This window comes from Moschus berezovskii, chromosome 8 (assembly GCF_049115385.1).
Source record: "Moschus berezovskii isolate FMDL1 chromosome 8, NW_MosBer_1.0, whole genome shotgun sequence".
In the NCBI taxonomy this organism is placed as follows: domain Eukaryota; kingdom Metazoa; phylum Chordata; class Mammalia; order Artiodactyla; family Moschidae; genus Moschus; species Moschus berezovskii.
In genome coordinates, this window is record NC_142467.1 from 48,945,517 (window position 1) to 48,959,827 (window position 14,311).

Genomic DNA, 14,311 nt, shown 5'->3' on the forward strand with positions numbered 1-14,311 from the left:
TGTCCAGGGAGCTCTTCTTCAACAACAGTCTCCCATGTTGAGTGAGGCCTTGAGAGCTTAGTGCGAGAAAGGACGTGATTTAGGAAGATAGGGGAAAAGTCAGAGTCCTTGGTCACCTAAGGAGACAAAGGAAGGGGCACAGAGGCCAAGAGGCAGAGAGAGGAGCCAGTGGGCAGCTCCAATTACATTTACTAAGGCTGTACTACCAAGTCTTGCAGAGTAGCTAGGATGAAAAAGTAGTAAAACAAGAACTAATAAGGGAAGACCATTGGAATCTGGAAAATGTTTATATTTAACTGACTCAATTCATACAACAGTTAGCTGACCCAGACTTCAATAATGCAATATCTCAGTAGATAGATGAACCCCTATCACATTGTGCATCATTTTCTCCCACACTGAGGCATGTCATTCATTATAAGATACCTGTCTTTTGAAGGGTCACTTGGAGGCTTAAGTTATCTAAACGATGTTCCTTCCCCAAACTGATCAATATCATTCATCAAGCAATTACTGTATCCCAATTACATGCAGATGCCAGTGTAGACACAAGGGGATGTGGAGGGTATTGATGTGAGTAGACTATAATTTTGAGCTTCATGATCTTTTCAGCTCGTGATCCAGTGGAAATGGGGAAGGGATAGTGTATGTACGCAAATGTAACTTAGGAATGGAAAAAGAAGCCCTCCAGAATAGTGAAGAGGCCTTGAGGACTCCCCAGTAGAGAAAGTACATTGGAGTGGGAGTAGAGGGGATCGTCCTGTCCAATGAGATGGCTCCGTCCAAACAAGGACAACTGCAGCACCCTGGATCCAGATCCCAGTTACACCAACCCCTAGCTTATGGTCATGGGTGGTTTATTTAACTTCTCTGACCCTCATTTTCCTCTTCTAAAAAACAGAGTTATCATGTGAATCAAGTTGGATATGTCTAAAGGCATCTGGCATGTATTGCTTCCTTGGGAATTTAAAATAATAGGTGGGGACTGCTCAGACGGAAAGGGAGTAGAAAGGGTGTTCTAGGCAACAGAACTAGTGTAAGCAAGAAACCCCGAAATATGAAAGCTAGCCTTTGTAAGGAATGGACTGAGTATACACAGACAGGTTTACTAAACAGGCCAGATGCATCTACCACATTATTGAACTGAAGGGGAAAAGCCTTACCTCCGTAGGTCATAAAAGACATCAATAACACTCAACACCAGCCATCATGTGATCTCTCTGCCCCTAGCCTAGGCCTCTAAGTAACCCTGTCTCTTCTTTTATCCCTCAACCCCACACAACCCTCTTTGTAAACTACCTCTCCCCACAAGGATTTGGGATTCTGCAGTTCTTTCAGCCTACTTGAAGTATTTGTTGATATGCCAACAGTTTTGAGGGATCCAGAGAGTTCCTCAGAACAGACAGAGATTACAAAGGACCAGATCTTTTAGACCCAGGTCTTCACTGCTTATCACTTGCATCTCCCTGAGCAAGGTACCTGGCCTGAACTTCTCTTTCCTAAAATCTAAAATCCAGCATCAAATGATAATGGTTTGTGAAGGTGTTATTTATACCCATACCTGAGATTCTTTTTAGAGGTTACCCTCTCAACTGCTTCCATTTGAATCTGTGATGATTCAGTCTCTTACCACTGCATGCTCTACTGTGACTTCCTCTTGTAGGTGGTCCCTCTCCATCATTTTCAGACAAGGAAACATTTGCCCACAGGACTGTTCCAAGGTCAGAGGTTAATGTAGAAAGATTCCAGGTGTCAGAGCATGTTGGCTTTGAGAGCACTGCTCTGGTTTGTCCTGCAGGCTGTACCAGTCAGTCAAGATCCTCTACATCATTGGAATCCTGTGCACCTACGCCCTGCAGTTCTATGTCCCTGCGGAAATCATCATTCCCTTCGCCACCTCCCACGTGTCGAAGCGCTGGGCACTGCTTCTGGACTTGTTCCTTCGCCTCGCCATGGTCAGCCTGACATGTGAGTGGAAGGCAGAGCACCTGGTTTTTCCAGAGGGCTATCAGGAATCAGCCAGATGGTAGACAGTAGTCATAATAACCAGCATTAATTGCACACTCTAACTGTATTTCTCTGGCCATTCTAAGGCTTTCGAAGTAGTAATTCATTTTATTTAAACTTGAAGAATAACTTCATTCTTCCATCTACCTAATTAGATTTACAATGGTGTCCAGCTTGAGGGAATAACAACTTATCAAATAATAATTACAAAAGAACTGACTTTCATTAAACACCTACTGTGTGCTGTCCTCTAAGCTAAGCCCTTTATCTCCTATATTTCATAATATTTTCTTCAGTCTTTGCAGGAACTCTTATGAGGTAGGACTATGATAAACTCTACTTTATAAATGAGAAAGCTGAAGGAGGGAGTGAGAAGCAATTGGGCAGGGAGTGCCAGAGGTGGGATTTGAACCCAAGTCATCTCAGTCCAGACCCATCACAGTTTACCTACAGGACAGAGGTTGAAAATGGTGACCAGTGGCAGCCCTCCTTGTGCTCTAGAGGCCCTATGATCCAGGGTGCCCCTCACCTTTAGTATTTTAGTGGGAGTGAAGATGGTAGAGATGCCTGTATTGTGTGTTCCCTGGCCCCGCTGTCCCTAAGGCTCCTTTTAATTGTGATTCTTGTTGTTCTAGACCAGCCCATATAAATCACGGAACACTGATTTTCTTCCTTTGCAATCATTTATTCCCAGTTTGGACTCGGAGGCAGGGATACCACCATACAGAATATTAGAGACTCCAGAAAGATCAGTGAATTTGCCTTAGATATGAAGATAACAATTCCTTAAGCTTTTGCATTTGCCCCAATCAGTACAGTAAAGAATCTGCCTGCAATGGAAGCAACCTAGATGTCCATCTGCAGATGAATGGATAAGAAAGCTTTGGTACATATACACAATGGAGTATTATTCAGCCATTAAAAAGAATACATTTGAATCAGTTCTAATGAGGTGGATGAAACTGGAGCCTATTATACAGAGTGAAGTAAGCCAGAAAGAAAAACACCAATACAGTATACTAACGCATATATATGGAATTTAGAAAGATGCAAATGATAACCCTGTATACGAGACAGCAAAAGAGACACAGATGTATAGAACAGTCTTTGGGACTCTATGGGAGAGGGTGAGGGTGGGATGATTTGGGAGAATGGCATTGAAACACGTGTGTTGTCATATGTGAAACGAATCACTAGTTCAGGGTCGATGCATGTTATAGGATGCTCGGGGCTGGCATGCGGGGATGACCCAGAGGGAGGATAGAGGGAGGAGGGAGGTGGGAGGGGGGTTCAGGAGGGGGAACTTATGTAAACCCGGGGCAAATTCATATCAATGTATGGCAAAACCAACCAATATAATATTGTAAAATAATTTGCCTCCAATAAAAAATAAATTAACTACCAAAAAAAAAAAAAAAAGAATCTGCCTGCAACGTGAGAGACCCAGGTTTGATCCTGGGTTGGGAAGATCCCCTGGAGAAGGACATGGCAACCCACTCCAGTATTCCTGTCTGGAGAATTCTATGGACAGAGGAGTCTGGCAGGCTGCAGTCCATGGGATCTCAAAGAGTCTGATATGACTGAGTGACTAATGCTTTCACTTTCTTTTCAATCACTACATATGCAAACAATTACATGCAAACAAGTAAAAATAATAAAGTAGGGACTTCCCTGGCAGTCCAGTGGTTAAGAATCCATGCTTCCACCATAGGTTCAACCCCTGTTGTTGTTCAGTCACCAAGTCGTGTCCAACTCTGTGACCCCATGGACTGCAGTACTTCAGGCCTCCCCTTCCTTCACCATCTCCCAGAGTTTGGCCATTTTGATCCCTGATCAGGGAACTAAGATGCTGCATGCCGCACAGCATGGCCAAAAGAAAAAAGAAAAACAAATAATAAAGTAATAGTGAAATAATAATAAAAATAACTTTTCTGAGTGCTTTGCATGAATTAACTTACTTTAAGTCTTTAAAACCATTTGCAGTATGAACAATAATACCTAACAGGATAGACACCATCCCCATTTGGCAGATGAGGAAAAAAGCTGAGAAACAGTTGGAGAGTTAACTCAAGGCCACACAGGGAGAATCCTGCCTTCCAGTCCTGATTTGTGCTGTTACACCACACTCCATCCTAGCAGACGTGGGGGAGGCTTCTGTGTTTTGTTTGTAATCAGGAAAATTGTCCATCGAGTGAAATAAAAAATGTAAAAGCCCAGGACTATAAAACAAAAAACATATATATTATAAATCATATAATTTCAAGATTTCTAGCTTTAAGTGTTTCTTTGTTAGACATTTTATGACATGTATGTAAAACTTGGAGAAGATACTCCTTTAAAGGAACCCTGTGATCTTGTTCCCACTGAAGACCCCCTTTCTCCTGTGAGTAATTACTCATTCTAATTGTTTGCAAGTAGGTGTTTGTAGTCCTGTTAATTATTAACGTTAGTTCCACAAAGGCAAGGGGTTTCTTCGTCTGTTTTGTACATTGATATATTCCAAACAGCTGGGACAGTTCCCAGCACTGTTATTTAGTGTTATTTATTAAGTAAGAGCTTAATCATTAAACATGTAGAGATTTGAAATGTACCTCTGTGGCATGAAAATTATCTTAAACTAAAAGCATTAGTACAAGCAGCCAAGGGGAAAAAACCTTATCTAAATGTCCTTTGTGAATTAAGCAGAATATTCTGAAAAATACAGGCACCATAAATCCCCTTTCTGGGAGATTTGCAGTCAGAGAGACTAACCATCATCACAGTATAAGTAATTTACTTAAATAACATGGAAGCTCTCCCCGACTTTAATTTCTCTTTTGAAGTGGGTATGTAAACCCCTGTCTTTGTTTAGGGACCCAGTTCATATGAAGGCTGTGTGTGTGTGTGTGTGTGTGTGTGTGTTAGGGACCCAGTTCATATGAAGGCTGTGTGTGTGTGTGTGTGTGTGTGTGTTAGGGACCCAGTTCATATGAAGGCTGTGTGTGTGTGTGTGTGTGTTAGGGACCCAGTTCATATGAAGGCTGTGTGTGTGTGTGTGTGTGTGTGTTTGTGCGCGTGCGTGCTCAGTCATGTCCGACTCTGTGACCCCATGGACTGCAGCCCACCAGACTCCTCTGTCCATGGAATTTTCCAAGCAAGAATACTGGAGTGGGTTGCCATTTGCTCCTCCAGGGGATCTTCCTGACCCACGGATCAAATATCTCTTGCATCCCCTGCATTGGCAGGCGGATTCTTTACCACTGTGTGGCCTACGAAACCCAATATGAGGGCTTCCTAGCCCTAAATCAACCTTGTCTTTCCTCCTGTTAATCTGCCTGTTGTCAGTTAAATTTTTAGACCCCCAAATACTGAACCTAAATGGGAAGAGGGAAAGTTTTTCTTTTCAATAATATTAATGTCTGCATTTGAAAGATGATTGAAAGGAGACACACTAAAATTTTAATGTGTAACCTTTAGTGAATGTGGTTGGTGGTATTATAGGAATTTCAGCTTTTCTTTATGTAGCTGTATGTGTAAGAAACAATTGGTATATGTTTTAATTAGAGGATTTTTAAAGCAAACGTTAAGACTTTGACTAAGCCCAGGAAGTTCCATCTATCCTGTATCATCTCCTGCAGGCGTCTTGGCCATCCTCATCCCCCGCCTGGACCTGGTCCTCTCCCTGGTGGGCTCCCTGAGTGGTAGTGCCCTGGCCCTCATCATCCCGCCCCTCCTGGAGATCACCACCTTCTACTCGGAGGGCCTGAGCCACGTCACCATCGTCAAGGACGCCCTGATCAGCATCCTGGGCTTCGTGGGCTTTGTGATGGGAACCTACCAGGCCCTAGACGAGCTGATCCAGTCAGGAAACTCTATCACCTTTTCCAACTCCACTATTTTCATTCAGTGAATATGGCACTGCTTCTTTCCACCAGCACCTTGACATTTAATGACACAAATCTCTTTTATGTGCATTATCTGTATTTTGGGGCTTAACCTTTCTCTGGGCTAAGTCACAGTGAAACAAGCACAGACTTACCAATACAAGGTCTAGGTGGTAACTTAAAATTTGTTTGTGTGTTTATTTCTTTTCTTTCCATCTCTAGCTTTCCCCTACACTGAGAGCTCTCCCTCTGAAGGCTCTTGATTCCATCCAACTTTTTGGCAGTTCACATGATGAGTTTCTTACCTTGAGTGGGGCTAATGCAAGAGGAAGCCACCAGGGGGAGCCAAGAGGCAGCGACTGACAGAAGGAAGGGCAGCCTGCTAATGCTATGGTGATTTGGTAGACAAAGGGTGTCCTCTTTTCCAGTGGATATAATCCATAATCCAGCAAAGTGTGAATAGCTCCAGCATCAAAGTGGGTAGGATCCAGAGGTCCAGTGTGAACTGCAGCTGTCAGACAGAAAGGAGCTATCATATTTAAATCAAGGGCAATAAACTTTCTCGACAGCTGGATAAAGTTGTGGCCCAGTTCAAAGATCTCAACAAAGCAGTCCTCATGAAAGTAGATGTGCCAATGGTGGGGCCGGGGGGTGGGCAGGGGGAGGCAGGAGCTAAATGATGACACTATTTCATTATTTACCTCTTGATTCTTGTTTTTCTTAACCTCTTAATTCTTGCAACAAGCATTCTTGCTTACCCACCGCACACCAAGCAAAGTTCAAAGTTCTTGTAATAGATTGCAAAAATGGCCTCAAATTCCTCTTGACAATGTGATGTTGCAGCTCCTCCCATCAAGAAGTAAAATCTGTATCTCTGCCCTTGGAATCCTGTTATGGCCTTGTAATTTGCTTTGGCCAATGGGACATTAGTGAATGTGATGCAAGCAGAGGACTGGTGATGGCTCATGCATTGGAACTTTCATCGTCAGGCTCTGTGGAGCCAAGAGCACCAGGTGAAGAAGCCAGGGCTAGCCTACTGAAGGATGAGAGACTGTATGGAGCGGAAATGAATCATCCCAGTTGAGCCCCATCTCCCAGAACAGCCAGCCCGCCAACATCCTAGACACGTGAGTGAAGTATCCTGGACTATATCTAGCCCCAATCACGTTGGCCCAGACCATAAGTATTACTCAGATGAGCCACAGAATTATGAGAAATAATAAACGTTTTTAGTTTAATCCATAAGGTATGGAAGGTTTTATGCAGCTAAAGCTAACTGATACATTACTGTAAAGGGGAAACACTAATAACTGAGAGAAGAATCTCCATCCTCAAGCTGGTCTGCTCTACACCGGGGAATAATGACAGATCATCAAGTGAGTTAGGACTATACAGGTCCTTATAAGGGCAGGGGGACACTAACTCTCTGGAGTACTGAGCATACCTTTCCATCAGTGACACCGTTGGAGCTGGATTTTGAGGAGAACTTGGGTCTCCCAGCACTGAATCTGACCCTTCCTCCGCTCAGTCCTGCTGCCTCAACATTCCCGTGCCTTTCCTCATGTCTGACATTGGCTGGCAACCAAGCTCCCATCAACCCAACACATTGCTTCAACCTTCCTGTTGGTGACTGCTCCCTCCCTTCCCCTACAATCTAAAATTGAGGAAAGACATCTAGATAAATGACACGTTGTAGGAAGATTTGCAGTTCAGTGAGGGGTAGGAATGTTTCTCATTACAGCCTCTGTGGTTTGGGACAGTGACCCATGCTTATTTCAGCCTCAGTTTTAAGAGAACATTTTCAAAAGCCCTTTCCTATTTATTTTTATCCATCATCCTACCTTTGCAGTCTAGGGAAGGTATGGAGGGCTGAGGGGAGTGTCTACCCCAATTCCCAAGTCCTGGTCTCCTCTTTGTGTGTGTTACTTTCTACCTGCTAAATTCCAGAAAGTGCTTCATGAACACAAACTCCCCTCCCAGATCCCATAGTCTGCAGAGTACCTGCTGGGAGATGGACACTCATAGTCTATGCAGTGGTCCACAGCCCACCTGGCCAGAGAGCTGGGTATCGTATCTGCATCAGAAATGTAGAAACCCAAGAGTACTGCCACTGATTGGTTCAAAGGCTTTGCAAAGTGGTCTTCTTCTCTCTGAACTTGTCTCTTCCACTCTGCTCAACTATTACCCTACCCAACCTTGCTAAGTTAAAGATTGTTTTCTCTGTTATTAAAGAATGGTCATTCCCATTCTCCAAGGACAAGCCCCTACTGTATAAGAGGATCAGGTTAATCTTGTCATAGAAAAATCTGGCTAAAATTAAATCTTGGAAAGAAAAAATAAATTTAGCAACACTGATATAAGCAATAAAAGCAATCTGGGGAAACTTATGAGTAGTTGTCAGCAACACTAATGATACCAACTATTAGAAGTGTGTGAGTGTTGGGGGTATTAAATTTTTTTAATTGTTCAATACAACACAAACACACAGCCTTCTGCCTTTCTACCACCCTACTGATTCTTTAATTTTTGGAGCTTGCTTTTGAATCAAGGATCAGAGAAAACTCTTCCATCCTCAGCGAGCACGTCTTAAGCATTTTGCACGTTACTATCTCACGTCGTCCTTACAGTGAAACCCTGAGGTGGGTAGTGTCATTGTTCTCATTACTCCTCACTGCTTTGTAGACCCCAGGAGAGACCTTTGAATGATGGTGGTTACCCAGCTACCTGTGGCTGCTGGTACAGCTATGGTCAGGATGCCTGTCCTCCACTTCATCTGCAGTGGTGGAGCCCTCAAACCTTACAACACCAGATACAGTAGAGGCATCTGCAAGACCCCAGCTCACTGTGCCCCCCCGCCACAATGCCCACCACCACAGCAGCAGAACCTGCAACTCGGGATCACAGATGCTAGGGAAGAGCCCACCATCCTGGTGACAACAGTGGCTCTGGCAGAAGCAAGGCAGTAAGGACACCAGAGTCATAAGAATGATAACAAAGGCAGAGAGCCACACGTCAGAAAAGACTGGAAAGTGCCAACTCTCAAATATAACCAGGGGCAGCTCAAGTTAAGAGAGACCAAAACCTTGCGTTATGGTGCCACCTACCTGAAAACAAAAGAAAGGACTCTTAACTCCTAACATTAGCCTCAATGTATGGGTAGAGGGACAGTTCATCAGGAAACATGAAGAACCACGAAGAACCATGATAACATTATACCACCAAAAAGAAAGAGAAAGATATTTCTCCATAGACAAGTGATGGGATATTGCAATCTAACTGATAAATAGCTGTCATGAAGAAACTCAACAAGCTACAAGGAAACACATAAATGTAGTTTAATGAACTCAGTAGGAGTACTTTACCGAAGAGGTTGGAACTCTAAAAAAGAATCACATAGAAATTCTGGAGCTGAGGAACATAGCAAATAAAATGAAAAATGCATTAAAAAGCATTGGTAATAGAGCAGACCTTATAGAAGAGAAAATTATCTTGAAGATAGAAATCTAGAAATGATACCTGTAGAAGAGGAAAGGGAAATAAGATATTTCAGTTCAGTTCACTCACAATTCTATAAGAATTCTCCAGCGCTTTTCAGAAAGGTTTATATTAGGATAATGGATATCCCGGGAGGAGAAGGGAGCAGACTTTATTAAGGAAATGATAGCCGAGAACTTCCCAAACATGGGGAGTTCAGTTCAGTTGCTCAGTCATGTCCGACTCTTTGTGACCCCATGGACTGCAGCACACCAGGCCTCCCTGTCCATCACCAACTCCCAGAGCTTACTCATATTCATGTCCAGTGAGTTGGTGATGCCATTCAACCATCTCAACCTCTGTCGTCCCCTTCTCCTCCTGCCCTCAATCTTTCCCAGCATCAGGGTCTTTTCAAATAAGTCAGTTCTTCGCATCAGGTGCCCAAAGTATTGAAGTTTCAGCTTCAGCATCAGTCCTTCCAATGAATATTCAGGACTGATCTCCTTTAGGGTGGACTGGTTGGATCTCCTTGCAGTCTGAGGACTCTCAAGAGTCTTCTCCAACAACACAGTTCAAAAGCATCAATTCTTCGGTGCTCAGCTTTCTTTATAGTCCAACTCTCACATCCATACATGACCACTGGAAAAACCATAGCTTTGACTAGATGGACCTTTGTTGGCAAAGTAATGTCTCTGCTTTTTAATATGCTGTCTAGGTTAGTCACAGCTTTTTCTTCAAGGAGTATGCATCTTTTGATTTCATGGTTGCAGTCACCATCTGCAGTGATTTTGGAGCCCAGAAAAATAAAGTCTGCCACTGTTACCACTGTTTCCCCATCTATTTGCCATGAAGTGATGGGACTGAATGCCATGATCTTAGTTTTCTGAATGCTGAGCTTTAAGCCAACTTTTTCACTCTCTTCTTTCACTTTCATCAAGAGGCTTTTTAGTTCTTCTTCACTTTCTGCCATAAGGGTTGTGTCATCTACATTTGAGGTTATTGATATTTCTCCCTGAAATCTTGATTCCAGCTTGTGCTTCTTCCAGCCCGGTGTTTCTCATGATGTACTCTGCATATAAGTTAAATAAACAGGATGACAATATACAACCTTGACGTACTCCCTTTCCTATTTGGAACTAGTCTGTTGTTCCGTGTCCAGTTCTAACTGTTGCTTGCTGACCTGCATACAGATTTCTCAGGAGGCAGGTCAGGTGGTCTGGTATTCCCATCTCTTTCTCAACTCTTCCCACAGTTTATTGTGATCCACACACTCAAAGGCTTTGGCATAGTCAATAAAGCAGAAATAGATGTTTTTCTAGAACTCTCTTGCTTTTCTGATGATCCAGCAGATGTTGGCAATTTGATCTCTGATTCCTCTGTCTTTTCTAAAATCAGCTTGAACATCTGGTAGTTCACGATTCACGTATTGTTGAAGCCTGGCCTGAGAATTTTGAGCATTACTTTGTTACCATGTGAGATGAGTGCAATTGTGCGGTAGTTTAAGCGTTCTTTGGCACTGCCTTGCCAAAGAATGCCAAACGTGGGGAAGGAGGTGGATATATAAGTCCATGAGGTAAATAGAAAACCTACTTACTTTAATGCAAAAAGACCTTTTCCAAGACACATAATAACAATATATCAAAAGGATTATACACCATAATCAAGTGGGATTTATTCCGGGAATGCAAGGAAGATTCAATGCCTGCAAATCAATCAGCATGCTACATCACATTAACAAAATGGAGGATTAAAAACCATATGATCATCTCAATAGATGCAGGGAAAGCATTCAACAATATTCAACACCCTTTTGTGATTAAAAAAAAAAACTCTCAATAAAGTAGGTAGAGAAGGGATGTACCTAGACATAACAAAAGCCATATATGACAAGCCCACAGCTAACACCAAATTCAACGATTAAAAACCTGAAAACCATCCCTCTAAGACCAGGAACAAAACAAGGATTCCTCGATGTACCATTCTTCAGCAGAGGATTGGAAGTTCTAGCCAGAGCAATTAGGCAAGAAAAAAAGCAACCAAATTGGAAAGGAAGACGTAAAATTATCAATATTTGCAGATGACAAAACCCTAAAGGCTCCACCAGAAACTATTAGAAATAACAAATTCAATAAAGTTGAAGGATACAAAACCAATATACAAAAGCCTGTTGCATTTCTATACACTAAAAAGGAGCTAACGGAAAGAAAAATTAAGAAAACAATCCCATTTACAATCTCAACAAAAATGAAAAAATGCCTGGGGATAAATTTAAACAAGGAGGTGAGAGACTGTGCATTGAAAACTATCATACATTATTAAATTAAAAGCACAAATAAGTGGGAAAATATTCCATACTCAGGGATTGTAAGTATTAACATTGTTAAAATGTCCATATTACCTAAAACAATCTACAGATTCAATGTAATCTCTATCAAATTTCAGCATTTTTCACAGAAAAAGAAAAAATTCTAAAATTTAAATGGAACCAGAAAACACTGAATAACCAAAATGATCCTGAGAAAAAAAAGAGTAAAGCTAGAGCTATTATACTTCCTGATTTCAAATTATGTGTCAAAGTTATAGGGATCTAAACAGTATGGTATTGGCAGAAAAGCAGATACATAGAGCGATGAAACAGAATTGAGAGCCCAGAAGTAAACTCACACATACATAGTCAATTAACTTATAGCAAAGAACAAAAAGCATACAATAGGGAAAAGATAGTCCATTCAATAGTGTTCCATAAATACTCACGTGCAAAGAAATAAAACTAGACCTTTGTATTACACAAAAATCAACTCAAAGTGGATTAAAGACTTGAATATAAGACCTGAAACCACAAAATTCCTAAAATAAAACATAGGCAGTACATTTCTTGATATCAGTCTTAGCAACACCTTTCTATATATGTCTCTTCAGGCAAGGAAAACAAAAGCAAAAATAATGTATGACAAATATTAAAAAAACTTGTGCACAACAAAGGAAACTGTCAGCAAAAAGAAAAGACAACCAATTGAATGGGAGAAAGTATTTGCAAATGATATATCCAGTATAGGTTAATATCCAAAATATATAAAGAATTTATATGACTCAAACTACAACAACAAAACCCAAACAACCCAAAAGAGCTAGATAGGTATTTTCCAAAGAAGATATACAGGTGACCAATAGAAAAGATGCTCAACATCACTAATTATTAGGAAAATGCAAATCAAAACCACAATGAGATATCACCACACTGGTCAGAATGACTGTTATAGGGGTTTCTCTGGTAGCTAAGTGGTAAAGAGTCTGCCTGCCAAAGCAGGAGACATGGGTTCAATCCCTGGTCCAGGAAGATCCCGCAGCTAAACCTGTGGGCTACACTACTGAGCCAATGTTCTAGGGTCCAAGAACCACAAGTACTGAGCCCACATGCCCTAGAGCCTATGTTCTGCAACAGGAGAAGCGACCACAATGAGAGGCCCCCCACCCTGCAACCAAGAGTAGCCCCCACTCTCTGCAACTAGAATAAAGCCCATGCAGCAACGAAGATCCAACATAGCCAAAAATAAATAAATATTATTTTAAAAAATAATATTATAAAAAAAAAGACAAGAAATAACCCGTGTTGGCAATGAAGTAGAGCAAAGGAAATCTTTGTACACTATTCAGTTCAGTTCAGTTCAGTCACTCCCTGTCCATCACCAACTCCCGGAGCTCACTCAAACTCATGTCCATCGAGTCAGTGATGTCATCCAGCCATCTCATTCTCTGTCGTCCCCGTCTCCTCCCACCCCCAATCCCTCCGGTGGGAATTAAATTGGTACAGCCACTTGGAAAACAGTATGGGGATTCTTCAGCAAATTAAGAATAGAACTACCATATGATTCATCCACCCCACTTCTGGGCATATATCCAAACAATATAAAAACACTAATTTGAAAACATAAATGAACCCTTGCGTTGTTATTTACAATAGCCAAGATATGGCAGCTAAGCGAGTGGATGAAGAATAAGCGGTATATATACACAGTAGAGGCTTCCCAGGTGGTGCTAGTGGTAAAGAAACCTGCCTGCCTGTGCAGAAGATATAAGAGATGTGGTTCCATCCCTTGGTCAGGAAGATCCTCTGGAGAAGGGAATGGCTACTCACTCCAGTATTCTTGCCTGAAGAATCCCCCAGACAGAGGAGCCTTACAGGCTACAGTCCATAGGGTTGCAAAAATCAGACATAACTGAAGCAACTTAGTACACACATATGCATATGCAATGGAATACTACTAAGCTACCAAAAAATATGAAATTTTGCTATTTGTGAGATGGACCTTGAAGATATTATACTAAGTGAAATAAGGCAGAGAAAGACAAATACCCTATGATTTCACTTAATATGTGGAATATAAAAAACTAATAAAAACAAAATAAATGAACAAACCAAACTGGACAAAAAAATACAAATGCATAGATACAGGGAAAAGATTAGTAGCTTCCAGTTGCAGGGTCGGGGGGTGGGGGTGGGCCAAATGGATAAACGGCTACAGCTGTGTTAGGAAGAAAACTAAACTTTTGGTAAAAGTTTACTTTTTTTTTTGGTAAAAGTAAACTTTTTTACTTCTCTATATGCTGTAGCGTATAGAGAAGTAAAAACACTCTTGTACACATGAAACTTATATAATATTTTAAATCATGTTCAATTCAGTTCAGTCACTCAGTCATGTCCGACTCTTTGCGACCCCATGAATTGCAGCACGCTAGGCCTCCCTGTCCATCACCAACTCCTGGAGTTTACCCAAACTCATGTCCATCAAATCGGTGATGCCATCCACCCATCTCATCCTCTGTCATCCCTGTCTCCTCCTGCCCCCAATCCCTCCCAGCATCAGGGTCTTTTCCAGTGAGTCAACTCTTTGCATGAGGTGGCCAAAGTATTGGCGTTTCAGCTTCAGCATGAGTCCTTCCAATGAACACCCAGGACTGATCTCCTT

General features: G+C 41.8%; 1 protein-coding gene across 1 annotated transcript in view; it reads left to right on the forward strand.

Annotated features, from left to right (window-relative positions):
* Positions 1 to 6,048, forward strand: part of SLC36A2 (solute carrier family 36 member 2) — a 28,572-nt gene extending 22,524 nt beyond the window's left edge. The window contains exons 9-10 of the mRNA XM_055429764.2: positions 1,799 to 1,968; positions 5,625 to 6,048. Of these exons, the coding sequence (XP_055285739.2) occupies positions 1,799 to 1,968; positions 5,625 to 5,896 (442 nt within the window). The 3' untranslated portion in view covers positions 5,897 to 6,048. The remainder of the gene's footprint in view (positions 1 to 1,798; positions 1,969 to 5,624) is intronic.
* Positions 6,049 to 14,311: the final 8,263 nt, after the last annotated feature.